General features: G+C 39.3%; 2 protein-coding genes across 8 annotated transcripts in view; one reads left to right on the forward strand and one right to left on the reverse strand.

Annotated features, from left to right (window-relative positions):
• On the forward strand, positions 1 to 13,355 carry smad4a (SMAD family member 4a). Of its 4 annotated transcripts, XR_009206931.1 has the most exons (13): positions 1 to 311; positions 1,271 to 1,618; positions 2,585 to 2,759; positions 2,847 to 2,873; positions 3,052 to 3,261; positions 4,247 to 4,369; positions 4,569 to 4,676; positions 4,761 to 4,811; positions 5,601 to 5,784; positions 6,182 to 6,350; positions 6,478 to 6,616; positions 6,953 to 9,592; positions 12,227 to 13,355. XR_009206931.1 is itself a non-coding variant. In XM_058412760.1 (12 exons), exons 2-12 carry the CDS (start codon positions 1,379 to 1,381, stop codon positions 7,162 to 7,164), a joined length of 1,632 nt encoding a protein of 543 aa, XP_058268743.1. In that variant the 5' UTR covers positions 1 to 311; positions 1,271 to 1,378; the 3' UTR covers positions 7,165 to 8,446. The 4 variants fall into 4 exon arrangements, 3 of the variants coding, with proteins under 3 accessions (XP_058268743.1, XP_058268744.1, XP_058268742.1); XM_058412760.1 differs by lacking the exon at positions 12,227 to 13,355 and having other exon boundaries at positions 2,585 to 2,753; positions 6,953 to 8,446; XM_058412759.1 differs by lacking the exon at positions 12,227 to 13,355 and having other exon boundaries at positions 7 to 165; positions 6,953 to 8,446.
• The window catches only part of rfx3 (regulatory factor X, 3 (influences HLA class II expression)), a 15,961-nt gene continuing 10,340 nt past the window's right edge, over positions 12,954 to 18,574 (reverse strand). For all 4 annotated transcript variants that reach the window (XM_058412755.1, XM_058412757.1, XM_058412756.1 and 1 more), the window contains 12 exons: positions 18,178 to 18,359; positions 17,986 to 18,105; positions 17,718 to 17,842; positions 17,518 to 17,633; positions 17,152 to 17,267; positions 16,910 to 17,064; positions 16,481 to 16,578; positions 16,139 to 16,288; positions 15,062 to 15,270; positions 14,384 to 14,537; positions 14,094 to 14,136; positions 12,954 to 13,859 (listed from right to left, as the gene is read on the reverse strand). In XM_058412755.1, the coding sequence (XP_058268738.1) occupies positions 13,618 to 13,859; positions 14,094 to 14,136; positions 14,384 to 14,537; positions 15,062 to 15,270; positions 16,139 to 16,288; positions 16,481 to 16,578; positions 16,910 to 17,064; positions 17,152 to 17,267; positions 17,518 to 17,633; positions 17,718 to 17,842; positions 17,986 to 18,105; positions 18,178 to 18,359 (1,710 nt within the window). In that variant the 3' untranslated portion in view covers positions 12,954 to 13,617. The remainder of the gene's footprint in view (positions 13,860 to 14,093; positions 14,137 to 14,383; positions 14,538 to 15,061; positions 15,271 to 16,138; positions 16,289 to 16,480; positions 16,579 to 16,909; positions 17,065 to 17,151; positions 17,268 to 17,517; positions 17,634 to 17,717; positions 17,843 to 17,985; positions 18,106 to 18,177; positions 18,360 to 18,574) is intronic.

Here is an 18,574-nt window from a genome sequence, read left to right on the forward strand (position 1 = left end):
CATATTGCTAAGGAAAATCAAAGCAGCTGCTGGGCGTAAGATGGTGCACGGACGCTGAGGCTCGCGTGTTTATTTTTGTTCAAAACTACCACTTCTTTCCGCTTATGCATAATATAACATTTTATTTCCTTCATGTTTCGGACATCTTTCCTACACAAATGTAGGGTGTGTGATTTTCCTCCGTTTTACGGACTAGACGCCATCTCTGGGTGTACATTATACTGAAGAGAGTGTACCTATCCTTCTTAGCTTAGCTTAGTAGTTTAGCTTAGGTAGCTAACTCGTTATTCACTCATCAGCGAATTATCAAGGTAACGTTGTAGTTTTTGACGCCGATAAATATTGTGTTTTCTTGAGGGGTTTAGGAGTAATTACGTCGCAATATCTAAAGCTGAGCATCATGTCAACAGCAACATAATGCAGGCTACGAAAAGTTTGTGTAAGCCGTAGCTAGTGGACGTTAGCTAACACTTTTCTGGCTACATTCAGCAGTTGTACATATTAGCTCTGTGGGCGGCTAGCTAGCAGCGAGTGTGTGATATCTGAGGTAACCTCGGATACACTGCACTGAAAGTCATGTAATTTATTTAATATTATACTATTTTTAATAGTGTGTATTTAGTAGTTCATATTCTATCTAGTTCGATATTCTGTGTGTGATAATACACAGGCTCGCGCACTAAGGGCGATGCCATCTAACCGACACTAGCATTCTAGCTTCAGTTATGAGTTATTTATTTATTTTTCGAGCGAATATTTATTCATGTTTTTATACATGTAAAGATAGTCAAAGTAAAAGTGAAGCTATAAGGATGTTTATTTGTTTTACATAAGCCAAACTAATCTACTCGACTTGTGCGTTTCTCTGTATGTAGCGGTTTGAAATTTCTCAGGTCTGATAACCGAATCTAAAAATCCGAATCGTTCGATCAAAACTTCACCCTGAAACACATTCCAGTTTATTGAGTATTGAACTTATTGGGTGTGCCATGCGCTTTGCAATCAGGTTCTAAAAGCCGAAGAGGTTAAGTTAGCAATGTTATGTTTATGACATTGAATCTGTTTGTGTGGTGTACGGGTGAGGAGGTAGAGAGATGGACAGACTAAAGGACTAAAATACCCCTGTGTCATACTCTTTGCTCTTGAGGTAGAGATGGAGCGAGGGAGGCATGCTGTATTTGACATAACTCCAAAAGCAAAGTCGAATCACTATTGAATCTAGACAACATCTCTGCTATATCTTGTGTTGATTAAATGACGTTTCTTTCAGGTTGAGAATTGAATGGCGCACCAGAACGCAGCTTGTTGATGCTTTTCTGTCTCCGAATATCTGATGAGACCGTAGTAAAAGGCCCTGAAACGAGGGAGGTCAGTCAGGATGTCAATCACAAACACACCGACCAGTAATGATGCATGCCTGAGCATTGTGCACAGCCTGATGTGCCACAGGCAGGGTGGTGAGAGTGAGACTTTTGCCAAACGAGCCATTGAGAGCCTGGTGAAAAAGCTGAAGGAGAAGAAGGATGAACTTGACTCACTTATCACAGCCATTACCACCAACGGGGCTCATCCCAGCAAGTGTGTGACCATCCAGCGCACTTTGGATGGCCGGCTTCAGGTGAGCCGGACTGCATGATGACACACAAGGCAGGGTGATCATCATCTGAGTTTGTTGTCTAAGTACAAATTCTTAAACTAGAAGAGGCATTCACCTAATTATTTCTGTGTGACCAAAATAGGGACTCGATGGCTTAATCTTACAGTATATTGTGATATAAAACATAATGGGACAAGTGTTATTTGTTATACAGCAGAAATTGTTACACTATTTACAGAAATTGTACAGATATTTAGTTATTAAAGAATGACAGATCAAGCTTTTTATCCGTTTATAGTTGCATGTAATGTCCCCAAAGAAAAAATGTCCCTGTTAATATATTATCACTTGTTCCTTTGCAAGAATTTTTTTAATAAGAAAAAGAAAGTAAGAGAAACATTATGAAGAAACCAGTAAGCCCTTTGACCTGAAAACTTCCCTTTGGAGGAAAACATAGTTGCAGCTTTTCCTCTCATTGTTATAAAGCACTGACACTAGAATCCTTCCAGAAACGCTCAATAAACCTCTCCTTATAGAAGACTTCACACTGATGTATCTGGGGGGGGGAAAAACGGTTTATGTGGAGCATTTGCCCTGTGAATGCACTGCTTTTATAGAAAGTTAATCACTTTTTTTATACTTTTGTAGATGATAATACTTAAATTGGACCTCCCAGAGGAAGACATATTTGTAGAGATTTTGCTAAACATTTAAGTGACAAATGGTGTAGTATGACAAGTCCAGTTCAACCATAAAACTTATCTTTTTGCTGTGTAGCTGTTTACTTGATCTTCACAGATAACAAAATAAACAGGAAATTATGATGTATAATTACCATACTGTAGATTTTTCCATACCACATTATTTCTGTCTCAGCACATACAGTGACACATGCTTCTTGTAATTCTATTCCCATGTTTACTTTGTTCCCTTGCTGCTTCTCAGTTTTGGTTTACAGGCTCAAGTGTCTTCTCTATTGTCTTTAAGGTGGCTGGACGTAAAGGTTTCCCTCACGTGATCTACGCCCGCCTATGGCGGTGGCCCGACCTCCACAAGAATGAGTTGAAACACGTCAAATACTGCCAGTTTGCTTTCGACCTGAAGTGTGACAGCGTCTGCGTGAACCCTTATCACTATGAGCGGGTGGTTTCACCAGGTATAGGTCAGTCAGAGATTCCATGTTTTAACCATGATGTGGTTTGTGGCTTATACGTGTGTTAAGCTGTGTATTGTATTTTTTCCTACACAGACCTGTCTGGACTTACACTGGGTCCTGGTGAGTCTCATGTTTGTCTCTTGATATACCTTTGGTTCATCCTAATTTTCATTTCATATGTTAAGTGGTTTGTGTTGAGTTTCATTGTGAGCATTTTCTGGTAAATATTTAGATTTTACACCCAGCAAGCCTTGTTATTAAAAGCTGTGTTAACAGTACATGTCTTTACTCATGCCAGGTTCCTCTGGTCTCATGGTCAAAGACGAGTATGACTATGATTGCCCATCATCTTTACCCAGTTCTGAGGGCCACATCCAGACTATTCAGCACCCTCCTACAAGACCCATGCCTGAGCCAGCCTTCAGCAGTCCTGCCCTACTTCCTCCTGCTGAAGGCAGCAGCTCGGCCTCCACCTCTGCCTTCTCTAGTATCCCAGTGGGATCCTCAAGTAAGACCACCTCGTTTAACACCTCCCCATATTGGGTGCTTCTCATTTCTATAAGAGCTCTTCTTTTTCTTTGCTTACATCCTCTTTTCGTGTTTTAGCTCCTCCTACCCACTGAGGGCATGAAAACAGAGCAGTCAATGTTCACCATGTTTGCCAAATGGATCAACAGTCACTTTAAGGCAGTGTGACTTGGTTTCTCAGCTGTATTATCTGTTACTGGACAAAATAAATCTGCCTGTATTGGCTCCAAAGTTTTTGAGCTTGAATTGTAGCAGTGAAAAAGCTATAAATTGCCAGGGCAACAGGGTATACAAAGTGGTTCTGATTTGTGGGTGGGAAAGGTAGAAGTATAAGTATAGTATAAGTGCTGCCCTCCCTCCTTTCTCTACTTTTGTGGAGCAGAGTGATGTTGCTGAACATGGATGTCTGAGCAGAATCATCTCCAGCTACTGTGTGATGTCAGCAGCAGTTTGAAAAAATATGCTGGCTTCTTTTGTCTCAGAAGATGCATTTGTTGAATGTAATCATGTAGTACTGAATATTCAACCTGTCAATCTAATGGTTCACATAGGCAGGTTCACAAAGTGCAGAATTTTTCTTCTAGCCTAATTTCAGAAAGGTTTAGGTGTTAATGAATAACAAAAACTATCACAGTTAAATAAATAAAAAATTGATGATGATTCAGGTAAGGGTTTCTATTTATTTCTTAGTGGCAAGTTGCAAAGTGTTGATTTAAATGACTGAGAAGCACCCATAGAGTGTCATTTTTGGTCTGTTATAAATACAAAGGTCATGCTGAAAAGCTTTTACATTAGGATGGATGGTGAGCTTGGTCTTTTATTGTATGTGTATTTAAACTCTATATTTTGAAAATTGCATATATTTCTGAAGGTATTGTTTTCTACAGAACTCCTGCCATTTTTGCAACTCTTGGGCCTCTGTACTGAACAATATAGAAGAATTAAATCCCACTCTCTTTCTTCAGCTCAGCCCAGTATTCTCTCAGGGAGCCGTAGCAGCGAAGGGCTGCTACAGATTGCTTCAGGGACAGGGCAGGGGACGCAACAGAATGGCTTTCCCCCAGGCAGCTCCTCCACTTACCATCACAGTAAGATTCTTCCCAACCAGAAAGCTTTTCAGCATTTCCTTTACCAGCTTCCTGTAGCAGTATTCCCTTTTTCTCCCGTGTTATGCACAAGCTCCTTTCTTTTAATAAAACTTTCTTTTGATGTGGTGGCTCATTTATCTGAAAACACAAATGCTTCTGGAAATTTTGAATCAAAGCTTGCTTTGCCTGTGCTCTTTAGATCCAACCTCCACTTGGACAAGAAGCAGCAGTTTTACTCCCAGTGTGCCTCCACAACAAAATGGCCATATACAACATCATCCACCCATGCACCATCCAGGACACTACTGTAAGTTCAGTCTCTTATAGCTTAAGTAGAATCCCAGCTCAGCCTAGTGTATCTGATCTTGCTTGATTTTTTTTCTCCCTTTAGGGCCTGTACACAATGAAATAGCATTTCAGCCACCTATATCAAACCACCCAGGTAATCACTTCCAATAAACTTTACTTGTTTATGTTGTTCAGAGTCGTTAAATTCCCTTTAGACACATGTACAAGAGAGTTGGTTTAATGGATTTCAAAACTGGATGAAAGTCCATACTTGTATGAAATCACAATTCTGCCTATGAGAAAACGTGAAATATGATGATCGGATATCAACATAGGCTTATGAGATATTAATGGATTATTTATTTTTAATAATATTTCTTGTAAAAGACATTTAATGAAAAAAAACCCTTTAGGATAGGGATGCAACATTCTTGCATTCAGATTTGAATTAGCTCACAATTTTATATCTACAATATATATTTTTGCTCTTTTAGGCATCTTAAGAAAAAACAGATAAAATCATAATTTGAATTGCTGTGTTTTTAGAGTATAGAGATATTATGCTGGAACAGTAAGACTCATTCTAACAGCCCTGATGGAAAAATTCCTAGTGTTTTTCATGATGTAATGCTGTTTTAAAAGTAGCAAGTGGGGAAATACTCATACTGGGTTAGAGGCACAATATAATCAATAGAAATCCAAGACATCCAGAATTCCACAAGGATGCCTAAGAAATGCATTAATAATCAGATCATGGCACTCTGAGTTAGAATTGAATAGTGGGTGCCTAGAGTCCAGTCCTTTAATAAGTTTCAGCTATCCAGGTTATTGGATTGTTTGATAGTATTAAATGGAATTACCTATAAAGTAATGATAAAACCTCTGGGATGTGTAGCAAAATGTCTTTTTTTTTTTTTTTTTTTTTTCTCCCCCCCTTTACCAGCTCCTGAGTACTGGTGCTCCATTGCCTACTTTGAGATGGATGTGCAGGTTGGCGAGACTTTTAAGGTTCCCTCAAACTGCCCCATTGTGACCGTGGATGGCTATGTGGACCCATCAGGCGGAGACCGCTTTTGTCTGGGCCAGCTTAGCAACGTGCACAGAACTGAGGCCATTGAAAGAGCAAGGTCTGAATAATATATATTTTTTTCTTCCATTTTCAAATGACATCAACTGTTGTCTGCTTTACCATTCATTGTTACACTACTGTGATGTGTGTTGCCAATCGAATTGTATGTAGTGAGTTGTATTGTCTTGAAACTTAAACTAGCTTTGAATGATCTCTTTGACTTGATAGCATATAATTGTACTTTTAAAATATTCAGTATATTCATTTTAGTGAAAACCAGGGAATTTTAAATAATATGAGATGTGGAGGGAATGTGATTTAAATTAATGCCATTTTCCTTTCTAAGACAATGCTTCACATTGTAAAAGTTTATTGTACATTTTAATAAATTCAGATGCAGAATTTTGACTGAAACTGGAGGTAACAGAGTTTAACACAAATTTGTTCATTCCTAGGCTGCACATTGGTAAGGGTGTTCAGCTGGAGTGTAAAGGTGAGGGTGATGTGTGGGTGCGCTGCCTCAGCGACCACGCTGTCTTCGTGCAGAGCTACTACTTGGATCGAGAAGCTGGCCGTGCCCCTGGAGATGCTGTGCATAAGATCTACCCAAGTGCATACATCAAGGTGAACTTTATTTGCCATGTGTGGACAGATGTACAAAATTAGAATTTCCTTTTATATGATCAAAACATATAAGCCAGATGGTTCATTTCTTATGCAGCTGCTTTATTCCCTTATTGCTGTAATGCAGGTGTTTGACCTACGTCAGTGCCACCGGCAGATGCAACAGCAGGCAGCTACGGCTCAGGCAGCAGCTGCAGCTCAGGCGGCAGCGGTGGCTGGAAACATCCCTGGGCCTGGATCTGTGGGTGGCATCGCTCCCGCAATCAGTAAGTATAACAGCCTTCAGTTTCTCTAAAATAGTTAGTGATTAAAGCTTGTTAACATGGACCCTTAAAATGTGCTGGCTCAAAAAATATACTTCATTAAAAAAAAGTGTTTTATACACTCTTTCCCTTTCAGAACATCAGTCATACTTACCCTAAATGTAAAATATTCCTTTTCATTGTGTACTTGTGTTATTGTACTTTGCTGTGTTTGGTCATTTCAGTTCCTAAACATCAAATACACATGTTGCAAAAAAAAACAAAACAGGAAGTGCACAATATTTCTTCACTTCACTAGTTTTGTTACTGCTGATAACTGCGTATTGTGCTCTGCTTCAGGTCTGTCTGCTGCTGCTGGCATCGGAGTAGATGATCTGCGGAGGCTGTGCATCCTGCGCATGAGCTTCGTGAAAGGCTGGGGTCCTGATTACCCAAGACAGAGCATTAAGGAGACACCGTGCTGGATCGAGATTCACTTGCACCGCGCCTTGCAGCTGCTGGACGAGGTGCTACACACCATGCCCATAGCTGACCCCCAGCCACTGGACTGAGCACAACATTCTCTCTCTCCCTGTTAGAGCCAGGCGCTGAACTGAGTGAGGTTTTGTTTTTCCACAATCAGGTAACTAATGCCGATGAACTGTGCGACAGCGTGGACGAGTTCAAAGCTTATCCTCAGCCTCTTGTTAAACAAAAGGCGAGATCAAGGATGTTGGCACAACAAGAATTTGACTTTTTCCAATAGGTAATAACAGTGGAAAGATGCTCCATGATTTCATCCAAACACCTTATCGTAGCTGTTCCCAAAGTACTAACGATGGTGCAAAAGTTGTATTAACAAACAAGGAATTGAATTTTGCGCATTTTGTTTTTCACATGGAGGTATTGTAAAACCAGGAATTGCAAAACGGACATAATTTCCTTTATACAGACAGGTGTTTTTCCAGAATTCATGGACATAGATTCCACAGTCTGCAACATAAAGATGTTCAGGGACATTTCATGCATGTCTGTGCTACCAAAAACTAATCACTGCTTTACAGGGGAATGTTTAATGAATTACATTTATGTCGTATTGGGCCATGAAGTTACTGACCTGTGTATTAATAGTGCAGGAACTTGGCCTTGTTTCATTAACTATAAAACTATGTAGGGTTTTTTTTCCAGTTTGTAAATTTCAGAGCCCTCTGCTTCTCCCCCCCCCCCATACCAAACCCACATTCTCAGTTGAAAGCATGTTTGTTTCCAGAGTCACATTTTAGGAATGACAAAAAAAAAGAAGCTGGAAACTGAGTAGCCCTGTATGAGCAGGGGTCATGCCAGAAAAATGTAAGCAGATGCATATAATTGACAAATTAGCTCCAATGACAATATTGCAGATTTTCTAAAATATTCTTAAAAAAAAAAAATACAGGATTGTTACACATGGAGATGCAGACTGCACCCTTAACTGCTGTTTCAGAAATTGAGCCATCCCTTAGCTTATTAAACCATGTAGCATTTTTTTTTCCTTGTTGGAAGTTATTAAAGCAATTTTAACTAGTTTGACCCTGATGTTTTCTAACATGTAAACACATTGTACTACAGGTAAGAGATAAGAAGACAGATGAAGCGATGACTGTGCTGTTTGCAATGTAAAACTTAAGTGAGATCAGCTTCTTTTGTATGGGCACAATGTTTTTTTTGTTTTTTGAAGCTAATTCATTATCAATTAATATAGCACTTTATTGAAGGGTTTATTTTTTTCCACCTTCACTAAGGTTCATTCGCAGCTTCATTATTAAACATTTAAAAGGTTTTCTTTTTTCTTTTTTGGAGGGTGGGGGAATAATACCCATACCTATGTGCTTTGTATGTCTAAATGCTTGTTGAAAGGGCTTGTAGTGATTTCCACTTCATAAAATGTTCTTGGCCTTGAAGTAAGACTCCTAAAGATACCTCTCTCTTTCTCTCTCTAAACTCAATTTCGTACCTTTTTAAATTCCCATTGTTCTCAGTGAGTAAATCTCATTGATGTGTTAATTAGAATGAAACTAGAAAACGAACATGTTTTCTATGCAACCTTGAAGCCATATGAAACGAGAGAACAGAGAATAACGTCAGTATTACTTAAGGTGTATGAACGTCCTTCCTCTTGCTTTTAAGTACAAACGGACAGAGTTTAGACAATCCCATTGGCATGGCCTGTCTTAGTGGTCTTACCTAGAATGTTTCCTTTTGCTACTTTTATGATATGCAGCCTGATATGTCCTATAGCAATTTGTATTGAAAAGTGGATTGCAGTTTCCATTGAAACATTTGTTCTTTCAGGTAGATAATTGATTTTATCAGTTAACTGAAATATATTTCAAAATAGGATGAACAATTTCTGCTGTCTTGTGTGTTTTTGTCCTTCATGTGTGTTCATGTTTAACACTAGGTTTTGATTCCACTTTATACACATTTCTCCTAAGCTAAAATTGAGATTTGCTGGTATGGAAATATCAGATGAATTAGCATTTATGAAGTAAAGCCTTGTGACTTAGATTTGACTTGTTAAAAACTGATCCAATTTAATGAGTATTTGTCATTAACTGAAGCTCTTTTCCCATCACAACTGGATAATGTTCACATGAAACACAAACCTGGCTGACAGACACCACTGCCATAGTCAGTTAAATTTGGAGTATTTACAGGGGTTTACACAGAATGGTGCAGGGATGTGAGTGGTGGTAACTTGATCATTTTACATCCATTGGAGAGCAGAAAGTCATCTAAGAATACAGAATTTCCCTGTTAACATGGCAGGTGTGTGTACATGGGTTACATAGTATTCCAAAATGTTAATTGAAATCTATTTTCTTTTTCTTTGTGTAGCATTTTGTAAGTTTGTCATGAGGCGGCGATCATGAAAAGATGCATTGTGTAATGCTAGCAACTCCAGCCATGAGACAGATCTTTCAACAAGAAAAAGTTTATTAATTGAAAGACAAGCCACAAGTAAGTAAACAACACTAAGAAGCTAGCCTGAGCTCAAGTCTGAAATATTCAGAAAAACCAAACTACATGTGTCTTGGATAGTTCTTCTATTTTTCTCAAACGACACACTAAAGAGTTAATATATGCCTTTATAAATATAAAAGTTCCCCAGTTTTCTCATCCTTCATGTAAAATACACAATACAAATCACTCTACACATAGGTTAGCTCTTACCAAGTTTTCAGAGAATATAATTTACTAAGAGAAACACACAAAAAAAGAACAAAAAATACAAATTGTATGCAAAGTACAATACGTTGTCCAAAAAAGAGAAAGAGGGCAGAAAAGAATCACAATGTACACTTTAGTGGTTAAAGAAAGGGCAAGTAAATAAATAACCATCCGTTTTAGCTCAATATTTACAACTAAGACTGCTTTTCTGAGCAGAGTCGCTCAAGAGTACCACAACGCTTGTGCTTGCATTAGAACGCGCTACAGCAGGCCACGGCGCACTACGTAAACTGTCAAATGGCACTTAAAATATTCCCAAAGCATAAAGAATTTCAAAACAATCACAAATCACACTACAAATAATAGAAATACGAAAGAAAAATTCATGATGACTGGGATAGTGCAGCGGTCATATTGGTAGACTCCCAGAAGTTCTATGGTTCCCATGGTAAGAGATAATACAGTTATCACCACAATGGTGAGATGAAGTCATGTATGTGCCTCTAAATGCGAGTGTGCATATCTGTGGTAGGTGTGTGTGTGTGAGTGAGTGGATGGTGAGGGATGTTAAGACACCTGAACCACATGTAAGAGTAGATCTTGTTTTGAGCATGCAGCATAAACTCAACTGTTTCTGCACTTATAGTTGTAATAATTGCAGAAATGGGCAAACATTGTCTGCTCATGGAGGTCTTAGTGAAATTCAAGGCACTGAAGTCTCTTTTCCCAATGAAGCTGCCTTGCTAGAACTAGAAGAGCCTTTTCCTGTTCACTCCAGCTCAGGGGATTTGATATGTTTGTGTTCGTCACAGCCTTTAAGTGATGTACTCATCAGTTAGGGTTGGCTCTGTTCAAAAACCGCACACTGGTGCTAAACTGTGTCATATGTCAAACTAATTCAGCATTCGGAGGAGGGAGGGGGGGTACGAACTGTTAAGTACAGTAGAATGCAGCAGCAGTGTTCACCTACTTCCCAAAAAGCATACCATTATATTTTGATTAGACAAAATCTAACAATACTTTAAGACATGTCTATGGTACCTGAACTGCATTATTTATTATATAAAGTTTGTTGGATTTAAATAGTTTATTTCTAAAAACAAACACTGAATGATCACTAAGAGACTTTATATCTAAAATAAAATAAAAAAATGTTAAAGATTATCAGGAACTGGGAATCTCACCAGTGTGCTGTGGCAAATTGTTCTTCTTGATCCATCATTGGAGAGAGGTATGCAATTTGGGATGTGGCTGTTTTCTAAGGGGTGACACTCAAATACATCCAAAACTGCATAGTTTCTATACAGCTAATGTTGGCTAGCGCGGTCGTTTTTTTTTTTTTTTTTTTTTTTTTTTTTTGAGGGTTGAATTCAAGTACAGCTACTACTTGGGCGTTTCCACAAAAAAAAGAAAGAAAAAAAAAAAAAAGTGACTGTTCACCTCACTAACCCCTCTAGTGCAAGCTAAATCTAGCAAGGCCAACTTCAGTGCGACATAAGGGTAGGTCATTTGCAGTCAAATCAAATAAATAAATATTTTGTAAATTGAATTAAAACAGTAGGCTTGTTAATATGGCAAAAAAAACTCAACAGGCAAGAAAGAACACAAATTATTGTGCACGGACTCAATATATTAAATTAAAGAAGAAAAAAAACTTGCAAAATTCTAGCAGCACAATAAAAAGCATGCAAGACCAAAAGCACTTTCGTTTAAAACTAACTCATGGCTAAGAACTCTTCTCACGCCAGGCACAAGAGGATACGACAAAATGTCAGTCATACAGAGAAACAAAACTGAAACATGATCAATGGGTAAGGTGGTAGAGAATTACACACTCCACAATCTCTGTATTTTCCTGTCAGCTGCCTTGGTTTTGGTTAGATTTAGTGGCCAACAGCTCTTTGCTGTTTTAGTTTTGTTTTTCATCTAAAAAAAAAACAAACAAAAAAAAGAAATAATAAGTGACTTCCTATTCCATTTCATAGATTGCACGGCGAGTTGAAAAGAAACAGTCACGCTCCTGATTCAGTTAGTTTGACAGAAATTAATTTATACAAGAATGTGAGACACTTTACCTCCCACTAGAAGATGCAGAAACTAGTGTGTGAATATTGTGCAGACAAATAATTAAAAAATAAATAAATAAAAGTAAAAAAGCAAAACTTTGGGGGGGGGGGGGGAGTAAAAGGCAATATTGTTTTTCAGTGATTTTTTTTCCATTATGTAACAATCAATACGTCCAAAATACCATTATTAATAATCATTAATAAAGCAGTCCATTAATATAGTCTGTGCCTTTTACTGGAGTGCCACTACACAGACTAGTTTCCAGTTTTAAATATATTTAAATATATGTGTGTGTATATATATATATATATTATATCTATCTATCTATCTATCTATCTATCTATCTCTTTCTCTCAGATGAACTGGACCCTCCCCCAACCCCACAAATCTCCTGTTGAGTAAACTGGCATACGGTCTGAACTCCCTTCACAGTCAGTGCACGGATTGATCCATCAAAACAAAGAGCTACAAAAGCAACACCACCTGCTTATAGTATTAACTATACCACACAAACGTATGAATTGATTTATCCTATTTATATATGTAGCAATATTTATTTCTATATAATAGCAAGTTTTGGTCCCCTGTACAGATATCCAGTGTGAAACAAAGGGAATAACAGTGTGATGAATTGACAAGATTAAACAGTACGACGTAACGCACAACAGCGTTCGTCCAACAGCTGGCACCACTGGTGTGAGGTAGGGTGACGGTTACACAAACAACTCAAGACACGCACGCACACAAATCTGTTACTAAACAATTAAATTGACAACTCACACTGATGACAAATCCATCCACGAGTCCAGTTGCAGAGATCAGGTGTTAGTTAGCTAGCAGTGATTATTTATTTGCAGCGAGTGTTCTAGTGAAAAATGGCCCTCCTCAGTGCGATGCAGTTGCTTTGACAAAACAGAAAAACTGTTGCTGGGTTAAGGCACTAGCATGAACCCGAGGTACATTAAATCCCTGACATTAGCTCGGTTTTATGACAGCACAGGTGCAAGAGAGGACATGAAGCTGTACAACAGCCTGGAACAGCCAATATCAACACTTCCAATGTTTCGTTTGACTTTTTTGGTCGTTTTGTTTTGTTTTTTGGTCCGATCAATCAATCAAACAAGCCAAATAAATAAATATATATTTCTCCCAACAAAACCATCAAACTCACCAGGTCTGCACTGGATACATAGAGGATGTAAAATGAATCCTCTCCTAAGACCAGACTGATCTGACAAACAGTAGGTAAGGAGAACGGCTCAAGGAAGAGACTGGACATCTCTGCACAGCTCACTTGAGGTTATAGCAGCACAATAAACAGCAAGATTTCTGACAAAGCCACATGGGGTGGGGGGGCAATGGCCAACGGTACACATACAGTGAAATTCAGTGGTGTTTGTTTTTCCTGTGGAGCTAGTGGCTTGGAATTGAGTTCTTGGTCAGTTGGGGGGAAAAAAACAGAAAAAAAAAAAAACTCTTTTTTCAGCATACAGACTTAAACATTGAGCACCTTCCTGCTTCAAGGGTTGCTCCGATTCAGCTAGACTGACCACACAATGAAGTTCTTATAATGGCAGTACAGGACTGAAGCATCTGCTGATATAGTGTTGTGGTCAGACCCTGCTGACTAAGAGAGCATGTTACATGATGACAGAAAGATGAGATGTTAATGAGCACAACTAGGAGGGGTCATGTGGAGGGATAAGAAAAATAAAATTTGAGAGAGAATGAGAGCGCTGGTGAAAGTGTCACACAGAGGCATAGGCGTTCCCGGCCCCACCGCAGTGACGGATGGTGGACTGCTGCTGCAGCCCAATAGTACCCAGCATTTCCGGCTGCACCACGCCCACCACAGCGCTGCTTCCGTCCTCCATAGTCCCCACCTGCAACACCTGAATCACCTCAGCCTCTGCTTTCTCTTGCTTGGCCAGCGGCTCACCTGCATCGTGCATCTCCTCATCAAGCTCACTGTCCATCTCGCTTATTTCATCTGATATATGGAACAAACACTTCAGGTTACTATCAGGACAGTTATGTCACATTCTTGGTTCAAAATGCAAAATGATTTGCATTTTGTTTTTACCGGATCTGGCAAATTAACTTAAAAAGACAATATGGTTAAATCTGTTGCACAACAGAAAGCAGGAGAAACAAAAATGTGAAGAGTTTATGCAGAACATGGAGGACATTACAGATTATAGGCCACGGGTTTAAGCATTCCTACCTTTATCAATGTTAGTAGGTGACATGGCATTCAGGTCATCAAACTGCAAAAGGGCAAAAGGAAAATGGTTAAACAAGGAACAAAGGAATAAACACTTGGAGCATTAGCCATAGAAACAATGCCATATTAGGAGTTTATTGAGAAATTTTAAATTACAACCAGTGCTTTTGTAAATGCTGTCCATAAATTATCACCTTCTGACCAATTAGACTGATGAATTTAACAGTGCTGAGGCATAATTAAACCACAATAGAATTTCAAAAAAAAAAAAAAAGAAAGAATCTACATACCTCTCCCATAACCCCAATGGGCGTCTCTCCGGTTGCCTGGGCGACACGGTGCTCCACCAGGTAGAACATGTACTCATCATACAGCAGTCGGATCAGGTGGAAGGAACCAAAACTGGCAGCACTGCGCAGGGTCAAGTCTCTGATCACCATTGAGCTGCACAGTAACACAATGAGAGGTTAAAACTTGACAAATTCTTTCATTAGTGATGACGTGTATAAACATGCATCAACGCATTATGCAATAAGAATAACTAAAATGTTTAACGTGTGGTCTTTTTTGTTAAATAAAATGTGTACATTGTAAAAAAAAAAGGCTAAATTGTATAAACAATTTCCATATCCATAGCCACTATTAGAGGAAATAGTCTCATTAGAATTGCTTTGGTCAAAATGAAATATCCTGAAACACATTAGCTGTGCTTAATAAGCCATAAAATTGTACGTGCACATTCAAAAGGTAAACTACATCTTACGCATAGAATAGACATCAATGCAGGTCAATTTCCAGCATTCTAACTTTTGAGACCTCAGCGTAAGTCCCTAATGTTATTTGTTCCATAATGTTGGCTTGAGGCACCCACATAACAGGCCCAGTGGAATTCAGCAGCAGCAGAAAAATGGTGGTAATAATAACACAATAGAAGAACAGTAGAGAGCCTGTGTGGAGCTGGAGCTTGCCTATAAAAGGACCACTTCAGCAGGAACTGGCGGGCCGCTTTAGGGAAACTCGGCCTGTCCTCATAGGGCTTGAGGACCTGACTGACCACGCTGTCAAGCCAGGCGGCCCACTGCTCTAAGGAGCTCTGCTGCTGCAGCGTAGCCTTGAAGTCTTGCTCCAGTCTCTGCACCATGCCCTCCTCGCACTGGCAGACCCATGATGCCTGCTCCTGCAAAACCAGACACACAAACATGTCAGTAGCGCTACCACCATTACAGCCTACTGCTGATGGGGTTTTTCAAATGAACCAAGCAGCCACTTGTCGAGAAGTACATTACTCTGTATTTTAATTATTTGAAGTCATAACATTTTACAAATTGATCATCATTTGTTATTTTAGCATCTTGCACTTCAGTACTAGTTGATACGAGTTGTCATATCAGTCTTTTTTTAGTGGAACATTAAAGTTCATTCATCAATTATTGTTCTACTGAAAATTCTGTCCCATTTCAGTAAACACTGGGCTAAACCGTGAACAAAAGTTCCAGTGTATTTCATTCCATTTCATTTGCCAAGTGTTTTTTTTTTTAAACCACAGCATAAATGGTCTCAGTTTTGCTGTAAACGTTTTGGTAAATCTGAATTACAAAACCACAAGGTAATGGAAAACTCATGTATCCCTGAAGCTGTACACTTGTACATCTGCTCTGTGGTGATCTCTGTCAAAATGTGTGCAAGACATTCTCTGCACTGAAAACCTTTTTACTCTGGTTAAACAAATTGTATCCACTATGAAGAATAAGTTGGCAAAGAAGTGAAATCCATTTTGAAACCATCATCACAGCTTGAATTTCACACTTGGATGCATTTTGCCTCAGTCAGAGTTAGATTGTTCTACATGGTTTATTGATTCTTGAATTAGTCATTAATAAGAAGGGCAGGGGAATAACAAAAACAATGAATCAAATTCAGATGCGGGCATTATTGTTATTTACACTTGAACAAAGTTGGATTCCGAGTGTGTGGTACACCAGAAATTGACTGATTAAAAACTCTTCTTTAAGCTTGTGCTCATAGGGACGTGAACTGAGATGCACCTGCACGTTGGCAAAATCCACACGGTTCAGGTCACTGAGCATCTGGTTGATTTGTGAGGTGTTTTGCAGGACAGCACGCGCGGCCTGTGCCAGGTGGTTCAGAGACGTGTATCTGCGCAGGGTCTGCGCAAAGGCACTAACAGCGGATACCTGAGGCACAGAGAACAGGGTTACACTAAGAACATGGTTCTAGTGTTGCACATTAAATGTCACATAACCTATGATGCTATCTTTTGGCCAAGGTCTCCTTGCTAATGCAAGCAAAGTGTTTAAAGTGTGTAAGGGAGAAATAGACCTCATCTTTTTGGTTTAGAACAGAAACCGTGAGCAGTGTTGGCCAACCTTGGTCTGGATCATTTTCTGCGGAATGGCGCTCATGGCGTTGGTGAGCCAGCCCTCAAGGCTTTTGGCAAAGTTACGGATGGCTTGAGTCAAGGCACCTTGGAGAGGTGATAGATATGATTGTCAGTATATACTGCACACACAGTCACCTTACAGTTTATTTGATACTGAATATCATATTGATTATTTTCAGCACTGTTACACTTGTATTGTTTCATTGGTAAATAAATATCATTATTAAAGTGTTCATTAGCTTGTATGAGATTTGGATCAAACCCATTCAACCAGTTAATTACTCAGATCATCAATATCATGAGGGGTCTGGGGAATTTACTTAGAGGTCCCTGGTTTAAAAAAAAAAAAAAAAAAAAAAAAAAAAAAAAAAAAAAAACTTTGAGAACCTCTGTCATAGGAGAGGGTTTTGCTTACTAGGAATGGGTCTGAGGACATCAGGGATGAGGATCTCCACTAGAGCCTGGTACATCAGGTGATCACAGGTGTTCATCCACTTCAGCACAGCCTCACTGTGGCACAGGAGCAAGAGTCTGGCACGTGGCAGACGTCCTTCAATTTCGCTCATCCCACTATAAACAAAAACCAGACTTAGATTGCGTGTTTATAATGACAATGTGCTACTGGTGCCGGGGTGGAAGTAACAGAAAGCAACACACCTATTTTCTGTCATAGTGATGCCCTCTATTGAGTTGGAAGGGGAATAGCGCCAGAACGTCTGCCATAGCTTCTCTATCAAGCTAAATTGAAGGTTTACCACTACATCCAAGATTGCCTGTGAGCCAAACGGGACACAAACAAAACAGATATATCCATCTAAATGTTTTCATTGCTAACATTCTTCACAAAAACACTGTACAGCACTTTTCTGCAACATCTGCAAATTTCTGTAGGAGGAAGGGGGGAAAACCCCAAAAACAGGCAAGTGGAATGAAATGGCAGAATTATACATGCTATAAAAGTATCACACTACGTAAAATACAAAAATAATTAAGAAATGTATAGTCCTCTTCAGGACATCGTACCTCGCAGTGCTCTCTGTACAGTATCTGAAGAGCTTTAATGTCTTCCATGCTGATACCATCCACTCCATTCTCTCCAAGATCCAGCTCTACAAACTCGGGGATGGCCCGAGATGCGTCTGCAAGTTGGAATTGTGTTGGTTAAAATCATTCAAATTATTAAAATCTCACATTTATACTACACTTCATTTCGGCCTCCTTACCCAAGAACTGCTGATGGTGCTGGCTCTGTGCGAGGACTGTCTGTTCGGCGGCATTGGGATTGTGATGCCCGGTGTTTGCGTAGTTATCCCCTAAAAAGCCATCTGCTTTCTGCACAGACTTGAACCTGTAAAATCACATGAAATTAACACAAACAGTTTATAGGAATATGGTATGTTTTCGGACTAGCAAAATAAATAAATAACCGGAAAAAAACAACAACAACAACAAAAAAACAAAACGGGAAAAGTCTAGAAAGAAGCAGTGTACCTCTGTTTCTGATGTACAGGCTGCTGTCGCAGTGCCATGTATTGCATGTCCTCCTGCAGCCGGTTCAACGGTGAGTCTGGCTTCACACGTATCCCGTAATAATGATACTTGGAGTTCCCTCTGCATTCAAAAAGCAGTGTTAGTTGATTGATGTGTGGATTGCATTGATGCAGAAAAATCAGGTGAAAGTACCTGGTTCCAAGGCGGCGTGTGCGCAGGCCCATGAAGATGGAGCGGATGAGTTTCCCAAATGATGCAGCGTTGACAGGATCGAGCTTCTGCTCCTGGCAGTGGCGAAGGTAGTGGCTGTAGAGTGTGGAGCGAGGCAGACTCACCCCCTCTGCAGTCTCATAGTTATCCAGAAGCCACTGCAGCTGTAGGACAGCATGGTCATGAAGTTTAGTTATTTATTTAGCTTAACAAATGTAAGGCATTCTAACTTTGGTGAACATCAGAAGCCACAAAAGGAAAGAAACATTTTTTAAAACCTAGAGTGACTATTTACATTGTACTCTCCCTTTTGCTAATAGGGCTGTGTGATTAAATTGTCACAATTTCTTTCAATTTTTGGAAAAAAATAATCATACTA

The sequence above is a fragment of the Hemibagrus wyckioides genome, linkage group LG16 (assembly GCF_019097595.1).
Source record: "Hemibagrus wyckioides isolate EC202008001 linkage group LG16, SWU_Hwy_1.0, whole genome shotgun sequence".
In the NCBI taxonomy this organism is placed as follows: domain Eukaryota; kingdom Metazoa; phylum Chordata; class Actinopteri; order Siluriformes; family Bagridae; genus Hemibagrus; species Hemibagrus wyckioides.

Coding starts and splice junctions, on each gene's coding strand:
- smad4a (XM_058412759.1), top strand. CDS start 1,379: ATGTCAATCACAAACACACCGACCAGTAATGATGCATGCCTGAGCATT. Junction 4,370..4,568: donor CTCCTCCACTTACCATCACA/GTAAGATTCTTC, acceptor TGTGCTCTTTAG/ATCCAACCTCCACTTGGACA. Junction 6,351..6,477: donor ACCCAAGTGCATACATCAAG/GTGAACTTTATT, acceptor GCTGTAATGCAG/GTGTTTGACCTACGTCAGTG.